This window comes from Neolamprologus brichardi, chromosome 9 (genome assembly GCF_056152115.1).
Source record: "Neolamprologus brichardi isolate AB-2024 chromosome 9, ASM5615211v1, whole genome shotgun sequence".
NCBI lineage: Eukaryota > Metazoa > Chordata > Actinopteri > Cichliformes > Cichlidae > Neolamprologus > Neolamprologus brichardi.
Window position 1 is genome coordinate 37094778 of NC_142112.1, and position 20453 is coordinate 37115230.

The 20453-nt window shown below is 43.2% G+C and overlaps 1 protein-coding gene across 3 annotated transcripts in view; it reads left to right on the forward strand.

Moving 5' to 3' along the window:
- Positions 1-20453, forward strand: part of LOC148101612 (uncharacterized) — a 27298-nt gene continuing 6845 nt past the window's right edge. The window contains exons 1-3 of one of the 3 annotated variants that reach the window (XM_087846511.1): positions 1808-1893; positions 2184-2358; positions 9994-12725. In XM_087846511.1, coding sequence (XP_087702637.1) covers positions 2352-2358; positions 9994-11714 — 1728 coding nt within the window. In that variant the 5' untranslated portion in view covers positions 1808-1893; positions 2184-2351 and the 3' untranslated portion in view covers positions 11715-12725. Of the gene's footprint in view, positions 42-1807; positions 1894-2183; positions 2359-9993; positions 12726-20453 lie in introns of those variants that run through there. The other 2 variants (XM_087846512.1, XR_015719668.1) reach the window with 2 other exon arrangements.

The following is a 20453-nucleotide window of genomic DNA, read 5'->3' on the forward strand; positions in this document are numbered from 1 at the left end:
CGCCCCGCTCGCCCCCTCCTGAGTCTGAGAGGAGATCCAGAGTCAGTCAGTTATAACTACATTGGTTGCTTAACTTTATCATTTTCTACAGGGTCTCTCTCTCTTAGCTCATTTTGGTTTGATTTCTGCCTTCTGTTTTGAAGTGTTTTGCTTGTAAATAAATAACTGAAAAGTGGGATGTGTGTAATTATTCAGCCCCACTGTTCGCTTGAACAGTGCTCCGTGGGATGCTCAAGGCTTGGGAAATCTTTTTGTAGCCTAAGCCTGCTTTAAATTTTCAATAACTTTATCCCTGACCTGTCTGGTGTCTAAATCCAATCGAGAATCTGTGGCAAGATCTGAAAACTGCTGTTCACAAACCCTGTCTATGTAATCTGACTGAGATGGCGCTGTTTTGCAAAGAAGAATGGGCAGGGATTTCATTCTCTAGATGTGCAAAGCTGGTAGAAACATTCCCTAAAAGACTGGCAGCTGTAATTGCAGCAAAAGGTGGTTCTACAAAGGTGGGGCGACCATGGCTCAGGGGTTGGGAAGCGCATCTGTAACCGGAAGGTCGCCGGTTCGATCTCTCTTTCCTGGTCGATGTGTGGGCAAGACACTTTACCCTACTGGCCAGAGGGCCTACCAGCCAGAGGGGCCGATGGCGCGGTATAGCAGCCTCACTTCTGTCAGTCTGCCCCAGGGCAGCTGTGGCTACAACCTGCTTGCCTCCACCAGTGTGTGAATGTGAGAGTGAATGATTAGTGGAATTGTAAAGCGCTTCGGGTGCCTTGAAAAGCGCTATATAAATGCAATCCATTATTATCATTACAAAGTATTGACTCGGGGGCTGAATAATTATGCACTCCCCACTTTTCAGTTATTTATTTGTAAAAAAAAATGATTGGAATCATGTATGATTTTCATTACACTTCTTACGTGTACACTACTTTATATTCGTCTTTCACGTGGAATTCCAATAAAACTGATTCATGTTTGTGGCTGTAATGTGACAAAATGTGGGAAAGTTCAAGGGGGCGTGTACAACCCTTTAAATAAAGAAGTTCTCGTGCTTCCTCTTTGAGATCTACCCGACTACACTGAGGGTGGTATCGTGCACGTCTCCCACATATGTGCTTAATACATAATTGTTGTGTACTGGACCTGATCTGAGTATTGGTTGTTTGTTCTCAGCTCAACATAAAACAATCGGGACAAGAGGCTCAGCATGACCTCATTTAAAATGCTCTGTTTTCCTTTTCCACTTTTCTTCTTTCGTATTCTTTCAGACGTCTTTTCTTGTGTAAGCTGCTAACTCTTGTGATGGACATTTCTTTATTTTATGTGTTGATCATATGTTTTGACAATATCACATTTTGTGCGACTTTGTTCTACATGTAGGAAAACATCAAATATGTATTTCACAGGTTATTCCACACACGCAGATGGGTATTGTGAGTGAGTTGGACTGACACTCCCAGGCACCATGAGACATTAGGCAGATAGTGACACTCCTTCTCCTTATCTCCAGGAAGGAGGTGTTGAAATGAAAATATTTGAAGTGCCTCAATTCTATGCTTTTACTCAGAGATGGAGCTTAAAATTACATCAGCTGATCCACACCGGTGTGAAACCATTCAGCTGTGATCAGTGTGGACAGTCTTTTGCTCACGTCAGTAGCTTAAAAGAGAGTAAACATTTGGGGAGGGCTTGAGGGTCAACACTCCATACCAGTTGGTGGCGGTAACGCACTATTTTATTGTTTGCAAACCGCCAATAAAACTTAAGAAGAAGAAGAAGGAGAACAAGCAGGGGAGGAGACGAAGAAGGGGTGTGCGTACTGTGCTCTTTGCTGTGTTTTGTATTGTGGAGAAGCGTCGTGTTAAATCTAATTGATGAACGGCTTTTTGTGAGGTATGTATTGCAGCTGCGAAGACAAACGTACGTTCTCCTGTTAGGTTACAGCTGGTAGGAAGGTGCGTTCAGTGTGTCTTTGTAATTTTAAATTTCCATGTCAAACGAGATAAAACAGTTATTTCTGGATGCGCAATTGTTTGCTGAGTTTGGTAACAATGTGTTTTTGTAAACCACGTGATGATTTAAGTCATTTAATCTTTGCAGAACATGTGAGCGAGGCTAAAAGAGCAATATTTTTATGTTTAGTAAACTGACGTTTCTAAATGTAACTGCTTTTATTTTATCAGTTCTGATGAGGACAGCTGAGTGATGTTGTTGGTGAGCTTGGATTAAATCATCTCTAAACAAAGAACTTGTCCTCGTGGTGACTGATTGGGGAGTGGAGGTCAGTGAGCCCATTGTCTCTGCTGGTCCGACTCCAACTACAAAGCCCCCCCCCCCGAATCTGAGAGGAGATGCAGAGTAAGTCAGTTATAACTACATTGGTTGCTTAACTTTATCATTTTCTACAGGGTCTCTCTCTCGTAGCTCATTTTGGTTTGATTTCTGCCTTCTGTTTAGCCTCTCTGTTTGTCTGCCTCAGTACCTTAATGTTTTATCATTTGAGATAAACTCTTTGTTTCCCTTCATATGAAGGTGATGTCTGTGGAGTGATCATGACATCATTAAAAATCCACTTTTCTTCTTTCATATTCTTTCTGACGTCTTTTCTTGTGTAAGCTGCTAACTCTTGTGATGGACATTTCTTTATTTTATGTGTTGATCATATGTTTTGACAATATGACTTTAGTAATATCTATAGTACATTTTTTGTGATTTGTTCTACATATAGGAAAACATCAAATATGTATTTCACAGGTTATTCCACACACACAGATGGGTATTGTGAGTGAGTTGGACTGACACTCCCAGGCACCATGAGACATTAGGCAGATAGTGAGACTCCTTCTCCTTATCTCGAGGAAGGAGGTGTTGAGATGAAATTATTTGAAGTTCCTCAATTCTATGCTTTATATTAACTAAAATGCCATATAACCATATATGCTGTAGACCAGTGGTCCCCAACCTTTTTTGGACCACGGACCGGTTTATGCCCGACAATATTTTCACGGACCGGCCTTTAAGGTGTTGCAGATAAATACAACACAGTACTATTTATATACAGAAATGTTTATATAATTATTTAGCCTTGTTGCGCAAACAAGCCTGCATAACTTAATAAATATAGAATTTGAAAAGTAACAAATGGTATCTAAAAAGATACACTAGCTACTAGATACATGTTCTGAAGAGTTTCGGCAAACAACCATTTGACATGTGCGTCTCACCTGCTCTTGTTCCATCTCTGTTCTGTCCTCATTCTCCTCTCCATCTCTCTCTCTGTTCCTCTCTCTCCCTCTTTGTGCTGACAATCAAGCCAAACACCAACATCATCAAATATACAGTTGAAACCAGATATTTACATACCCTTCAGATAAAAAAATATACTTTTTTAATTGTAACATCAAATCAGACTAAATGTTTATTTTTATAGATCGATAAATATAAAAAATGTAAGAGTAAAGAGAGTAATTGTCTGTTTTTCTTAATTGCAAATAGCATCTAAATTGTATTCAAAATTGAGCCACACTAATGGAGCTCCACAATTCTTTTCCTGGTGTTTTGGTTGACATCGCTTGATTTTCCCATGTCAAAGAAACAGGCTCTGTGTTTTGCCTTATATGCATCCACAGGTGTGCCTCCAATTTTCTCACATGGACTCTACTAACCTATCAGAAGCTTCTTAAGCTCAGAATGGAATCGTCTGGCTTCAGCACTTTGGGATACTCCCATGCTATGCTTCAAAGAGAAAGTGTTAACTCTTATACTGTCACACTTGGGAGAGACATTGAAATGCTTCCTTTATTTCATGCCTCCACACATCTGGTCGGTCTGATCTTGTAAAATGTTCTTAGAATTTCTGTTTTTAGGATTAAGAAATTTTAATTAAGAAACTGTTTTTCTCCACAGCTAGTTAAAGCCCCGTTACTCCACACTGCCCGTCGCGAATGCTCCCCCGTGCACAGTTACCGTGTGTTAAAGGAACAGTACGTAAAAATTAAATAAGACAAGAAAAAATACAATTTAACTGTAAATCTCACGCTAAACAAATTATAAAGTAAAAACTGAAATTCCCCATTATCTTACACTTATCCTTATCCAAAATGATTCAAATTATTAAACTCAGTAAACTTAGTAAACTAAGAGATGATTAGACCTTTATCCTATACATTCCCGGCCCCTAATTGTTCTATAAACTTATAAACAATTATTAACAATTTGGCACAATGATGAAGTTCAACAACATAGGCATTCAGTCCTTAGAACATAATTTCTTCTTTCTTCTGATGTCAGAGGTCACCAGTACATGACATACCGTGGGAGTCCAGCCTTTACCACTGACTCATACTGCTTCTAGGAGCAGACAGACCTTAGGTTCAACGTTCATGGTTCTTTATTTGTCACATGCATAGTTATACAAGTATAACACACAGTGAAATGTAGCCTGACACGCTCCTCAACATGTGCAAAAATGGGGGGGAGAACATTATATGTGTGTGTATGTATGTATGTATGTATGTATGTATGTATGTATGTATGTATGTGAGAGAGAGAGAGAGAGAGAGAGAGAGAGAGAGAGAGAGAGAGAGAGAGAGAGAGAGAGAGAGAGAGAGAGAGAGAGAGAGAGAGAGAGAGAGAGAGAGAGAGAGAGAGAGAGAGAGAGAGAGAGAGAGAGAGAGAGAGAGAGAGAGAGAGAGAGAGAGAGAGAGAGAGAGAGAGAGAGAGAGAGAGAGAGAGAGAGAGAGAGAGAGAGAGAGAGAGAGAGAGAGAGAGAGAGAGAGAGAGAGAGAGAGAGAGAGAGAGAGAGAGAGAGAGAGAGAGAGAGAGAGAGAGAGAGAGAGAGAGAGAGAGAGAGAGAGAGAACATTAGTGATCGGTCTATCCAGTTCACTGGTCTTGGTCTTCACACGAACCCTGCGAACAAGGCCATGTTCATCCGGCATGGCTTCAGTGACTCTACCAATGAGCCAAGACTTTCTCGGTGCTGTTTCGTCCACGAGCAAAACGATGTCTCCAGGCACAAAGTTCCTAGACACCCGTGTCCACTTCTGCCGTGTCTGAAGCTGAGGCAAATACTCTCTCACCCAGCGCTTCCAGAAAAGATCTGCCATATATTGAACTTGCCTCCATCTTCGTCATACATGTCCTCCTTTTGGAACAGTCCTGGGGGAAGAGATGGCCTTGCTTTTAAGAGCAGGAGATGATTTGGAGTGAGTGCTTCCAAGTCATTAGGGTCATTGGAGGGTGTAGTAATAGGCCGACTGTTGAGGATCGCTTCGGTTTTACAAAGAAATGTCTGAAGGCTCTCCTCATCCAGACTCTGAGTTTTAAGGGTGGCACTAAGGATTTTTCTGACTGATTTAATCAAACATTCCCATACCCCTCCATGCATTCACAGGTGTGCCACCAATTTACTCACATGGACTCTACTAACCTATCAGAAGCTTCTTCAGCTCAGAATGGAATTGTCTGGAGTTTTCTTATTAATTAACAATAAACTTAGTGTATATGTACTCCTAAATTTGATGAAAGTGATAAAAAAAAATAGACAGCTCTGTCTCTCTTTATTCTGACATTTAACTAATTCAAAAGCTATTTCAATATTTATTTATCCAAAACAAAACAAGTTTACTCTAAATTGATGTTGTACAGTAAAAAAATGTTCTTGTGTTTTACATAAAGTGTACGTAAATATCTTGTTTAAATTGTGAATATACTGCTGTGTATTGAAGTTCCTCTTGTTTTGCATAGAAATATACTGAACAACATACAAAGCATAATATATAAAATACTACCAGAGTTTTTTCTTTGAAAGAAGCCCCTTATGTCCATTGTTGTATATCAGTGCATTACTGAAACCGATTTATTTAGCCGTGGAGGGTAACAACTGAAAATATGAAATAAACACACATGTAAGCTAAGACTCTCTAAAGAAACAGCATTGTTGTTGTTCTGCTTTTCATTTAGCCATTTGTTGATTCACTTGAAGAGCAAGCAACGTAATATGGGTCAAGTGATCAGTTTGATATCAATCTTTCGTGATACACTGTCATATTTACATTATTTGTACAGTACGAATGATTTGCTTTGGTACCTGGTCAAACTTCAGTTCTCCTCTGTCTGCCTAGCTCCATTTCTCCAACAGCGCACTCGTAGGCAGCAGCTGCCCCGCCCCGCTTAGTGCCTGAGCTCGGATCATACCAATATTAGGGGGGATTTACGCACAGTCGTAAATTCCCACAGTGTGCACTATGTGCTTCGAATATTGTGTGTAGTTTTTTGGTTTCAATAGCTGTACTGTCAAACTGGTCCCTGTTGTCCTCAGCACACCGTCTCAGAGCATAGCTGGCACAGCTTGGTGATGACGTTGCGCCAAATAGGTGCACAACCATCCTGTATGCCACCAGAGCTTGGTTAATGTCTCCATTTGGCCACCATAAGAACCTTAATAGGTCTGTGTCTTCTGGTGGAACCTTTACCTGGTGGAACATGGCTTCCACATCGGCCATAACAGCTACAGGTTCTTGGCGAGATCTTGTGAGAACTCCAATCAGAGTACTGGTAAGGTTCGGCCCTTGAAGAAGTTGCCCATTCAACGTGAACCCCTGATAGGCAGCTCCACAGTCGAATACAACACGCATTTTGTGCTTTTTGGGATGGTGCACTCCATGGTGTGGGATGTACCAAACCTTTCCATCACTGCGCTTGAGGTCGTTGTCAAGGACCTTCGCGGCATAGCCCTTGGAGATCAGATCCTTCATGAAAGCAATATAGTCCTCACGAAATGTGGGGTTTTTCAGAAGCTTCTTCAAATTTAAGGCTCCCTGTTCTGCTAGCACACAGTTGTTAGGCATTTGAATCCTTTTGTTCTTGAGAGGTAGACCAATGCAGTAATGTCTGTTAACCAGCCTGGCAGAATGCGTTACACTGTCCATGAATTGGAGATCTTCCCTAGACATTTCCAGTTGCTTTTCCTGGTTGCATTCAGGAAAGTCATATTTGAGCTGCTGTTTCCACAGGTCATCCAGTTTGGCCACAGATATTCGATTTGATGTGATAGTTACTGTTTTGCTCCGTGCAGCTCTGCGATTGCCATCCCGCAGCGATCCATTCACTGTCCAGCCAAGGCTTGTTTTTACTGCATAGGGTCCGTCATCATTGCTGTGAATGACTTCCTCCGGCTCCATAGCCCTTGGTACATTAGTTCCGATTAGCAGACCTATTTCTGCATTGATGTAGGGTATTTGCACCCGCTTTAGATAAGGCCATTTGTCCACGTCTGCCTGCAGTGGAATGTTCCTTTTGTCGGCTGGGATTGCCTTCTGAGAAAACACCTCCTGCAGCTCAATGAGGTTGCAATTTTCTAGGCTGCTAACCTCTAGGCCTGTAACAAGATGACTGCTGCCCGTTTTCTGTTGGCCCATGGTTGTCAACAGTATGTCCATTTTCTTTCCACTGAGATTGAGCTCATTCATTAGCCTTTCAGTACAAAACGTTGCAGTACTGCCTGGGTCTAAGAAAACATATGTGATAGCCGCCTTGTTGCCTTTCTTTGCCTTAACTTGGACTGGAACAATAGCAAGGGTGCTATCTGTGTCTCCGGCCTCAGTACCAGAGCATAGTGTATTAGCTGTCTCTACAAACCCACTGCTCACAGACTGCTTCTCATCATGTTCTGGTGACTCCTCCTTTGGTGCAGGCTTATCCTTGCTTCTGATGTGCAACACAGTTGGATGAGTCAGTGAACAGAGCTCACAGTTAGAGTTCTCCTCACAAGACCTACTCATATGGCCCTGTTTTAAGCAGCTGAAGCAAAGTCCCTTGCCTCAAAGAAATTCTAGTTTCTCTTTGTGTAGAGATTTCCTCAGTCTCTTGCATTGTGCCATGGTATGTTCACTGTGGCAAAACAAACATGGTGTTTTGAATGCGGAGGTAGGATTAGTGAGTCCCTTTTTGCCTCCCTTTGCCTCTGCATCGATGCTGCCCGAGTGGTTCACAGGTGTGGCTGTTGTTGTAAAAATGGTCTTGCCACTCTTCCTCCCTAAAGTGACATTTGGTGGAGACTTGGTTGGTGCCTTATTGCTGTCTTGTATATCTCCAAACACTGGGTGTAATGCTACTTTAGCCTGCGTGTTAATAAACTTGACAAGGTCCATAAACTTAGGCCGCCGAGCTTCTGTCTCCTCTATTTCAAAGGCAACACTCCTCCACCTTCCCCTGAGGTTGTACGGTAGCTTATTCACAATGGCACGCATGTTGGCAACGTTATCCAACTCCTCCATGTACTCCATGTCTGACGTTGCATTCCCACAGCTGGTGAGGAATAGTGCCAATGCGCTGAGGGCTTCACCATCTTCTGCCTTTATTTGAGGCCAGCCTAGAGCCTTGTTTATGTATGCCACAGAAATCCTGTATTCGTTGCCAAAGTGCTCTTTCAGGAGACTTTTTGCTTCACAGTAGCCCTTTTCTGGATCCATGTGCAGACAACTGCGTATTAGCTCCCTGGGCTGTCCAGAAGTGTATTGCTCCAAGAAGCAAAGACGATCCTTTCTGCTTTCTGTTTTACACTCCACTCCATGCTCAAAGGCTCTGATAAACAGTCTATATTCCAATGGATCCCCACTAAAGATGGAAATGTTCTGAGGAGGTAGAAAGTCTTTGTTGCGTTGCAAGGACTTCTGCAATGTCGTTCTGTCTTTGCATGACAGCTAACAACGTCTGTGAAGCTTCTACGCCCGCTGAGTGAGAAGAACTGTTGCCTGAAAATCAATAGCTGTTCTTTCTGATGATTGGCTGATTGACCTGTACAGTGTTAGCTGATTGAGGCTGGATGATGGGCATCCTGTTTTGCTCACCACCACAATCCTCAATAGTCACTCTGTGATGATCAGTCTGTATCCCAGCTGACTGCATTTGGACGAAAGATAATTTGTCATCCCTATGTGACACATCTGATCCCTCAAACCTCTGCAAAATCTTAAGTTTAGCATCAGTTGCTGCTAAAGCAGTTCGCAATTCAAGCTCTTCCTTCTCAGCCTTAAGTTTAGCTTCTTGCTCCTCCAAAGCTCGCCGTTCCTTTAAAGCTGCTGCCTGTGCCAAGAGTGCAGCCTTCTCCAATTCTGCCTTCAAACGAGCTGAAGATGCTGAAGATTGGCCAGTGCTGCTTTTGGACATTCTAGACTTCCTAGATGCTGCTACGGATATGCTGTCAGTGGGCTGAACACTCTCATCAGCCATTTTTGCTTCCTTCGTATGTTGATGGACTTCCTTTATCCAAGCATCCACGTTGTCAACAAAGCTTCTCATTGCATCTGCTTTGGGCTCGAACCAATGCTGCTGATCATTATCCATGTCATCTCTTGACACAGCTTGCTGAAATAGCCAGTACAATAGCCAATACAGATGTGCTCAGTTCACACCCGAGCATCAACTCTCGTGACCCGGTACCAAACAACTCACGGACCAGTACCGGTCCGGGGGTTGGGGACCGCTGCTGTAGATTCTCGCCCACGCTTGCCTGTGAAAAAGTAGATAACAGGGGACCATCTTCTAGTGGAGATGCATTATAACTCACCTGTGCATTATAATAAAAGGTGTTGATTGCAGCTGACAGTGTCTACAGACTTTGATAACTGTGTGACACCCTTGTGGTTAATCAGAGAGAAATCTGAGTCAGTGTGGATTTGGTTGTACAGCTCTCACACATACAACCTGAACTGCACATTGTAAGTGTGATGTTCTTCAAATTTGAACAAAGTATAAACTAAAAAACTTTGAAGTTACACAAGCCAAAATTTTATTCACAATGTTGAACTTTTACTACTTTTATCTCCAAAATGAACTCACTTCAAATATTTACCACAGCATAGCGTCCCCAGGCACCTGAGACGTTTGGCAGATGGTGAAACTGTTTATCTTTGTGAGGTAAGAGGGGGCACATGTGGATGAGCTGAAGGTATAGACCTGATGTCACTGTTTGGGTTCTTTGTCATTACAGGAGAAAGAAGTGAAAGCAGGCCGAAACCTCAGCACATGGATGATATCAACCAAAAACATCCAGCACCAGCAAGTAAAGATGAGCCAGCGGCGATCCCTGTGGAAAAGACTTTTCCTGCTATGAAGCAGCCCAGAAGACGCAAGCGCGCCAACAGGGAGGACAGAAGCTTGAGCTGTGATCAGTGTGGAAAGACCTTTACTCATATGTGTAACTTGAAATCACATCAGCTGATCCACACCGGTGTGAAACCATTCAGCTGTGATCAGTGTGGAAAGACCTTTACTCAGAGATGCAGCTTAAAAGCACATCAGCGCCTCCACACTGAATGTAAAGCTTTCAGCTGTGATCAGTGTGGAAAGTCTTTTACTCACAAAGGTCAGTTAAAGAGACATTATGTGATCCATGTTAAATCATTTGTCTGTGATCAGTGTGGAAAATCTTTTCAGGATAGAGGTCACTTAGAGAGACATCAGGGCGTCCACAGTGAAGTTAAACCTTTCATCTGTGATCAGTGTGGAAAGGCTTTTACTGGGATTGATAGATTAAAAACACATCAGCTCATCCACAGTGGAGAGAAACCATTCAGCTGTGATCAGTGTGGAAAGTCTTTTACTCAGATGGGCAATTTAAAAGCACATCAACTCATCCACAGTGGAGATAAACCTTTCAGCTGTGATCAGTGTGGAAAGGCTTTTGCTTACGTTTGTAACTTAAAAAGACATCAGCTCATCCACTCTGGTGCTAAACAATTTGTATGTGGTCAGTGTGGAAAGGCTTTTACTCACATGACTAGCTTAAAATCACATCAGCTCATGCACAGTGGAGATAAACCTTTCAGCTGTGAGCAGTGTGGAGAGTCTTTTACTCGCATGACTTGCTTAAAATCACATCAGCTCATCCACTCTGGTGCTAAACAATTTGTATGTGGTCAGTGTGGAAAGGCTTTTACTCACAGGACTGGCTTAAAATCACATCAGCTCATGCACAGTGGAGATAAACCTTTCAGCTGTGAGCAGTGTGGAGAGTCTTTTACTCACATTTCTGCCTTAAAATCACATCAGCTCACCCACTCTGGAGTTAAATCATTTTTATGTGGTCAGTGTGGAAAGTCTTTTACTCAGATGGGCAATTTAAAAGCACATCAACTCATCCACAGTGGAGATAAACCTTTCAGCTGTGATCAGTGTGGAAAGGCTTTTGCTTACGTTTGTAACTTAAAAGCACATCAACTCATCCACAGTGGAGATAAACCTTTCAGCTGTGATCAGTGTGGAAAGGCTTTTGCTTACGTTTGTAACTTAAAAAGACATCAGCTCATCCACAGTGGAGAGAAACCATTCAGGTGTGATCTGTGTGGAAAGTCTTTTACTCAGATGGGCCATTTAAAATCACATCAGCTCATCCACTCTGGTGCTAAACAATTTGTATGTGGTCAGTGTGGAAAGGCTTTTACTCACATGACTGGCTTAAAATCACATCAGCTCATGCACAGTGGAGATAAACCTTTCAGCTGTGAGCAGTGTGGAGAGTCTTTTACTCACATTGCTGCCTTAAAATCACATCAGCTCACCCACTCTGGAGTTAAATCATTTTTATGTGCTCACTGTGGAAAGTCTTTCATCCATAAAAGAAATCTATTGAGGCATCAGAAAACCCACAAAGTGTCCTCCTCTGAGAAAAGTGGCAGACCAATGGGACATTACTACGGCTGCCACAAATGATTATTTTGATAGTCGACTAGTCACCGATTATTTTTGCGATTAGTCGAATAATCAGATCATGCATCCATTGGACGTAAAATGTACAGCATGCATCTGCTTTTATATAACTATCATTAACTTACAGCTTTAAGTGTTTAAGGTATGTGCTAACTAAGAATAGAGACAAGGTGATAGTTTAATAAATTTTAATGAAATTTGCAGATTGTTTCGGTGAAGTTTAATAAACTCAGCCGTCTGCTCCTTGCTATCTAAAATATAACAGGACACCGGAGTAAATTCTTGAGCATCTCACACTTCTGAAAATCAGTTCACCTTCTGGGTTAAACTGTCAGACCTGTTACTGTTTATTTCAGGAGTCCCCAATCCCAGTCCACGAGGGCCGGTGTCCCTGCAGGTTTTAGATCTCACTCTGGGTCAACACACCTGAATCACATGATTACTTCATTACCAGGCCTCTGGACAACGTCAAGACATGTTGAAGGGGATCATTTAATATTTTTAAATAATCTATGACAGATCAAGGACACCTCTAAAACCTGCAGGGACACCGGCCCTCGTGGACTGGGATTGGGGACCCCTCGTTTATTTGGCTATTCATCGTGAGGTAATTATCAGTGTGGGTGCTGTGCCACTTCTATTGTAACTCACATGAAATGTGTTTTAAATGGGCTCTATTGTCTTACAATATTGTGTGAGTCTGTTTTGCTCCACAAAGACACAACCCCTCCTGCAATTTTTAATGTTACAGTAAAAAAAAAAGGTAAATTGATAAATTTGTCATTTTTAAACAGGCAGTACGTGGAAAATTAAATATTTTCTTACCCATGTGTAAAGTTTTCAGTGGTCTGTGTTTTCTTACAGGATGTGAGTGTGTTTTGCTCCATGAAGACACAAACCTACATTTTTTTATGTTGCAGTAAAAATATTTTTATTTTAAGTCATACATTGTAGTCATTTTATCCAGGCAGTATGTAAAAGATTAACTGAATCCTATGAAAAATAAAATGTAGAAAGATGTGATGTATCTTTCCGGTTTTTTTTTTCTGAATAATTACACACTGCTTAAAATTAATTGCAGTATAATTATTTATTTTTTTCTTCCTCTGTAAGAAACTGACTTGCTGTCCCTTTGTTCTCGTGTACCTAAGTAATTGTGGGTAATATCTTGATGCATGCTCAATCATCCAGGTAAGGAAATCCCAGAAGTTGATTCCGTTCATCTGGATGTAGCGTTTTCAGTGGGACAAACGTTTCGTCACTCATCCCAGAGACTTCTTCAGTCTCAGCTGACTGCAGGTTTCTCCAATCTTATAAACACTACATTTGCATAATGAATAATGAAGGCTGTATGCAAAGTGTCATGAACACTGATCACTAAATCCACTATTGGAGTGTACATTGTCCGCTCCATTTCTAGCTGAGTGCATCACATTTACTTCTTCACATTTTGTACCAGAAGATTTACCAGCCTTTAGAAGACACCAGAAATGAACCAGAAATGGTAAAGTCGCTGTGTATAAAAGCAAGGATGCAAGGATATGTTATAGGGTCTGTCTGACAATATAAATGGTACTTCCCATGATTAAATATTAACAGCAGTAGTAGGTAGCAGTCTGACCATTGATTCAGATTGAATACATAATTTTCTCTGGGAGCAGGCCCGTCGTCTGGAACATGCTTTATATTTACAGCATGGAGGGCATCCAGGTGGGTCCTTATAAATTGCTTGCAAGTAGTCTTAAGATGACACTTTGCAGATCCCAGTGCCAACACTTCTCATAAGCCTTCACCCTTGTGTACTTCTGCTCTGTGCTCACTTGACTGAAGTTGTTTCAGATATCAGAATACTTTATTAATCCTGAAGGAAATTAGTTCCAGCCAACCCAGGTGGCCTTGCATGGAATGGGGGGAACAGTCTAAACACAGTCATTATCAGGATGTTTTGTTCATCTCCAGCCTCGAGGCCGCAGCTGGCGCCAAAGGGGTCTCCGCATGAAGTGATGATGGTTTTTACTTTAGTGCGAACAACTCATATGAATTTCAAAGCTGTTCTAACAGTCCAACACTGGTCTCTCAATCTCCCGTTGGAGAGCCGTGAGCTTTCTATGATGTTATCCAAACTTACGTTCCGTGATGTTGTCATTCTTTTTGCTTAAAGAGCAGGTTCTGAGAACTCACGACCGCAGTGCACTTCCCCAAGATGTGATCGAATTTGCACTCAAAGGTGTTATTTGAGCTAGTCCCTCCAGATGTAATCCAATTTTTCACTCAGAGGTCTTTGTCACGGATTCAAATATTGGGGATGGATACAAGAGGAAAAACCAAAATAACAACACTGGTCCGGCCGGGTTGAGTCAAACGATGATTTAATGAACACACGCGTGGGAGATGGACACCATACAGCAGACAGCATCAGATCTCAAAATGGTGGAGCCTTGATCAAACTCTTATAGCCTCTAGTGGCCCCCACCTAATCATAAAAGCCTAAACATTCACATTCTTTCTCTCACACAGCGCCTAAGCTACGACCTTGGCTCCCTGTTTATCTGCTCCTGCTGAGATGGGGCAGTATGCTCTGTTCTCTTCTAACCAGACAAATAAGGCGATGACTTTCTGCGAACAGTATTTTCTTATAACTCAGCAGTATAATGCATTAAAACAATATCATTCATTCACAATAAATCAGCAGTCTAATGTAATGCAGATCAGTTTAACAAATGTAATAGTTATCACCTTCTTCTAATTCAGGAGCATAATGCAAACTAAAGCTACATAATAATTCACAATCTTTAATTAGGAGTCTAACATGGCATAAAATAATATTATAATCCAACATCTTGTTCTGAGTATTCACAGCAGCCGTGCGTTCTCCAAGATCTTCTCTGTGCTGCACTCAATGAGCCCATTTTGAGAAACTCACGCCTCGTCCCATCATTTCAATCCCAGCGGGCAGCCTTGTGGGGGTTTGAACAGCCGGTTCCGCTTCCTTAATTCTTCGATAAGCCAGGGCCAAGCCAGCTCCGATCAGCAAGAACCCTGTTACCATGGTTCTGAATAGGTAGATATCTTCAGCAGTCAGGCTCACCTGAGCCCAGACTTCTCGTTGAGAAGGGGTGTCAATTGCATTCAGAGACCAGTTGATCAAATCCATAATTCCTCTTTTAGGTTTTAGAGAACAGACTGTGAGAGAGTGTTCCAGGGAAAAGTAAGTAAAAACACAAGACAAGACAAGGACATAAGAAGCTAAGGAGGGAAGCTAAGGGCAGGAGAGGAGAAAAGTGCGACCGCCTTCGCTCAGAGCCAAAAGAGAAAAAAAAAAAAGATAGTTGTCAGTCTTTGAGCAGTACAGACAATACACCTGTCGCTCCTCTGGCATGATGCTTGATGGTGAAGGTAACTCAGGTGTGGTGCCACTTCCTAGCAAACCAGCACCATGGAGAATGTTTGTGGACCATTTTGACCTTTTATTCTTGCGTCCCTTCTTTCTGTGGGTCCCTGTTCGCTTTAACACCATCTCCAAGGATTTCAAACACAGATTCCTGCATCTTGTGGGCATGTAAGGGGAGACATGCATGCAGAGGGAGACAGCAAATCTCCAAATGGTGGAGGGTGACTCAACCTCTTATAGCCTCTGTTGGCCCCCACCTAGTCGTAAAAACCTAAACATTCACATTCTTTCTAACTCCTAGTGAGCCAGACTTATGGCCTTGGCTTCATCACCCCCACCGGTGATGTGCTCTCTTCTCCACTATCAGAAAAAGTAAGGTCCTGACTCTCTGAAAACAGTGTTTCTTATAACTCAGCAGTATAATGCATCATAAACAATATCATTCATTCACAAGAATCAGCAGTCTAATTTAATACAAATCAGTTTAATAAATCTAATAGTTATCACCTTCTAATTCAGTAGAATAATGCAAACTAAAACCACATAATGATTTCACAATCTTTAATTAGGGGTTTAACATAGCACAAGATAATATTATAATCCCACAATGTATACATTGAAAGTCTTATAAATCAGTCTCATCCCCCCACTTTATCACAAGGTCTGTTAACCCTACTTTCCACATCTCTTCCCGTAATAGGGCTTTGGAGTTGACGTCACGCCGCAATGTATTGTGGGAGCGTGGCGCCATTTTCCGGGTCCACCAATCAAAACAAACACACTGTGTTGGAACGACGACTACAAGAAAGATGCTTAAAAGCCCCTCAAAAGAGAATGGCCTGTATAGAGACCGATTGCGTCCAGAGGCGAAGCGGCGGTACTTGCAGAAATAGCGTGCATTGGAAATGGGGACCCATATGAAATACGGCCGTGGAGTAGAAACCCTGAAGACCTACCGCTATTGACGTAGCCTGACATATTTTCGTACATTGTCTGTGGAGTCGAGTACAAGTTGTCATTCAAACAAAGGTAAGGTAATGGTAATGGCGAAAGATGTACCCTTAGGCCCCCTCCTCGATTCAGAGATGGTTTTTCCCTTTTCACGTAAATGGCCTCCTTGACTCCACGCTCAAACCAGCGTTCCTCCCTGTCCAAGATGTGTACATCCTCATCATTGAAAGAGTGTCCACTGGCTGGCTTGACTGCAGTTCTCAAACTGGAGGTTGGCTTGACACTAGTGCGTACTGGGCAGGGAGAGCGGACCCAGTTGACTCCACCTCCATTCCAACCAAATACACATAGAAGTAGAGATGTTTTACTTTTGTGAAAGATGAGTGTCAGTACATTACGTTCAGTTTGTGGGTTACAACGGAAAATGATACATTAATTGTTCTCACGTGGTATCATACAGGCTTATTTCAACAAACCCATGACGTTTCACCTGATAACAGGATAAGAACGTCTGTTAAAACTCAATTCATACACATTTCAACTCTCAACATAAAACGTTCTCAAACCACGTTTGACCATGATTTAGACAGGAGAACAAATTGCGGCAGGGTCAGTCTGATTTTATTTGCTCCGTCTGGAGCGCAGGGGAAACATTTCAACATGAAAACTTTGTCCCGTAACCTACTAAAAGAGGAATCACATTATTTTGTCTGCAGATGAAAGTGAAATTAATTTTACTGACTGATAAATGCCCGAATCAGTGTTCTCACCGCAAAGCAGCAGATCAGAATCAGGTATAAATGAATGAACTAAATGAATGAATGCCCATTTATATCAGTGACAGTGGGACGCACAGTTTGATGTTACAGCTGGGTTCGATTCCGTGGTTTCAGTTATTTGTGGTTTGCACCAATCAAATGTGTCCCTAAAAATACACATGCACTTCCAACATGCTGTGAATATATATAAGTTAGAAAACACTTCCTGTTTCATGTTCAGTGCATCAGGCTCAACCTCTGCAACTGGCGTCATGTAATGATCCCTTCCAAAAAATGAAACTTTCAGTTTATAGTACTATTATACTATTTTCACAAAACAAAATGCATTTTAATCTCTTATCTCTGATTATTATTTTTGCTGTGGAGTGTGAAGAGAAATGTAGACTATCCGTTCACTTAAACACAAACATCCATTTGTGTAATTAAATAAACATTGGTTTGTTTGATAATTACTGTCAAATATGTTTATTTCATGCCGTCCTCATTCCTGCTGCTTCACACTCGGCTGCAAACCGTTCCAAAGCGAGCTGGAGGCCATCACTCGATGAATGGTAAAGTGTAGATGGCCTCTATTTGTATAGCACTTTACTAGTCCCTAAGGACCAAAAAGCACTTTACACATCCAGTCATCCACCCATTCACACACTGGTGATGGCAAACTACATTGTAGCCACAGCCACCCTGGGGCGCACTGACAGAGGCGAGGCTGCCGGACACTGGCGCCACCGGCCCTCTGACCAGCACCAGTAGGCAACGGGCGAAGTGTCTTGCCCAAGGACACAACAATCAAGATTGTCGGAGCCGGGGCTCAAACCGGCAACCTTCCGATTACAAGGCCAACTCTTGAGCCACGATCGCCTCCAGAACCACATATGAGGCCAACAGAACCACATCATCCACGAAAAGCAGAGATGAGATTCTGAAGTGAAAGCCCTCCGCCACTTGGCTGCACCTAGAAATCCTGACCATTTAAATTATGAACAGAATTGGTGACAAAGGGCAGCCCTGGCAGAGCCCATCACCCACCGGGAATGAGTCTGACTTATTGCCGGCAATGCGAACCAAGCCCTTGCAACGGTTGTATAGGGATCAAATGGCCTGTAGCAATGGGCCAGACACCCCATTCTCCCGTAGCACCTCCCATAGGACACCCCGAGGGACACAGTCGAATGCCTTCTCCAAGTCCACGAAACACATATAGACTGGTTGGGCAAACTCCCATGCGCCCTCAAGTATCCTTGAGAGGATAAAGAGCTGGTCCAGTGTTCCACAACCAGGACAAAAACCGCACTGTTCCTCCTGAATCTGAGGTTTGACTTGTGGATGAACTCTCCTTTCCAGCACCCTGGCTAAGACTTTCCCAGGAAGGCTGAGGAATGTGATCCCCCTGTAGTTGGAACACACCCTCCGGTTCCCCTTCTTAAAAATGAGGACCACCACCCCGGTCTGTCAGTCCAGGGGTACTGCCCCTGATCTCCACGCAACATTGTAGAGGTGTGTCAGCCAGGACAGCCCTACAACATCCAGAGCCTTGAGAAACTCGGGGCAGACCTCATCCACACCAGGGGCTCTGCAACCAAGGATTTGTTTAACTGCCTCAGTGACATCGGCCCTGGTAATTGGCGGGTCATTCCCCTCATCCCCAGACTCTGTTTCCTCCTCGGAAGACATGTCAATGGGATTAAGGATGTCCTCGAAGTACTCCTTCTACCGCCCGATAATTTTCTCAGTCGAAGTCAGCAGCGCTCCACCAACACTATACACAGTACAGGTAGAGCACCGCTTTCCCCTCCTGAGAAGCCTGACAGTTGCCGGAATCTCTTAGAGTCAGTCCAAAAGTCTTTTTCCATGGCCTGGCCGAACTCCTCCCACACCCGACAGTCACTGTCCGAGCCACATTCCGCCTGTCGGTACCTGTCAGCTGCATCCAAGTCCTACAGGCTAAACAAGCCCGATAGTAGTTCTTCTTCAGCCTGGTGGCTCCCTTCACCTCTGGTGTCCACCATTTGATTCAGGGGTTACCACCACAACAGGCACCAACCACCTTGCGGCCGCAGCTCAATGCAGCAGCTTCGGCAATGGAGATGCTGAATATGGTCCATTCGGACTCAATGTCCCCAGTCTCGCTCGGAATGGTGTTGAAGCTCTAACGGAGGTGTGCGTTGAAGATCTCACAGACTGGGGCCTCTGGTAGGCATTCCCAGCACACCCTCACTACACATTTAGGTGCACCGGGTCTGTCCAGCGTCCTCCCCCGCCACCTGATCCAACTCACCACCAGGTAGTGATCAGTTGACAGCTCAGCCCCTCTCTTTACTCGAGTGTCCAGAACATATGGTCGCAGGTCTGGTGATACGATTACAAAATCGATCATCGACCTGCGGCCTAGAGCATCCTGGTGCCATGTGCCCTTATGGACACTCCTATGTTCGAACAAGGTGTTCGTTATGACCAAACTGTGATTTTCACAGAAGTCCAATAACAAAACACCGCTTGGGTTCAGATCAGGGAGGCCCCTCCTCCCAATCATGCTCCTCCAGGTCTCGCTGTCGTTACCCACGTGAGCATTGAAGTCTCCCAGCAGGACAACAGAGTCTCCAGGTGGAGCACCTTCCAGCACCCCACCCAGGGACTCTAAGAATGCTGGATACTATGAACTGCCACTCGGCGCATAAGCGCAGATGACAGTCAGGACCCGATCCCCAACCCTAAGGTGCAGAGAACAAACCCTCTCATCCAGCGGGAAGAACCCCAACGTACAGGCAGCAAGCCGAGGGGATATTAGAATACCCACTCCAGCCCGCTGCCTTTCACCAGGGGCTACTTCAGACTGAGACTGAGTCCAGTCCCTCTCCAGGAGACTGGTTCTAGAGCCCAAGCCATCCGTAGAGGTGAGAAAAACTATATCTAGCTGGTACCTCTCAACCTCATGCACGAAATCAGGCTCCTTCCCCATGTCCCAATTGCCAGTCTTGGTGGCCAGGGATCGGTCTCCGAGGGCATCCGCTCAGGAGCGGATGCTTCTTGTAACGGATATCAATGTTGAAGTAAATACCAGCTCATGAGGCGTTGGTTGCTGTTCTGCATCTGGGGGGGTTGGGGGTTGGCAGAGGATTGGACCCAAGGTACACTTCGAAATCCTGCAAGGCTAAAGCCTCCTTTTCAATCGTGCTGTAATGTAGCTGGTGTTTTATACATTTTTTGAAAAGAAACAGACGGGATGGTCAAGGTCATCTTCATCCTAATTGGCCAAAATTAGCATTATCACACAAAAGAAAATCCCTTTAACAATTTGGCAGTACAAGTTATTGACGGACTTCTATCTGTCAATAACTTGTACTGCCTGAGATATTCATTAGAAACTTTTACTCAAGCAAACTTCCCTTTATTTCTACTGCTCTCCATAACTGATAATCTTTGGCAAATTCTCAAATAGTTCCATACAGAAATGTAATCAGTTTTTGCCAAAGGATACAAAATTCAATCTTAATTAAGCATTCATGTGTATGAGCAGTGCATGTAGAGTGATCAAATTAATATGTTGCATACCAGCATTCACTGATATATGTAACACTGTCTACTGGACAGTTAGTTACAATTAGTATTGCTTTCCCTCAAATC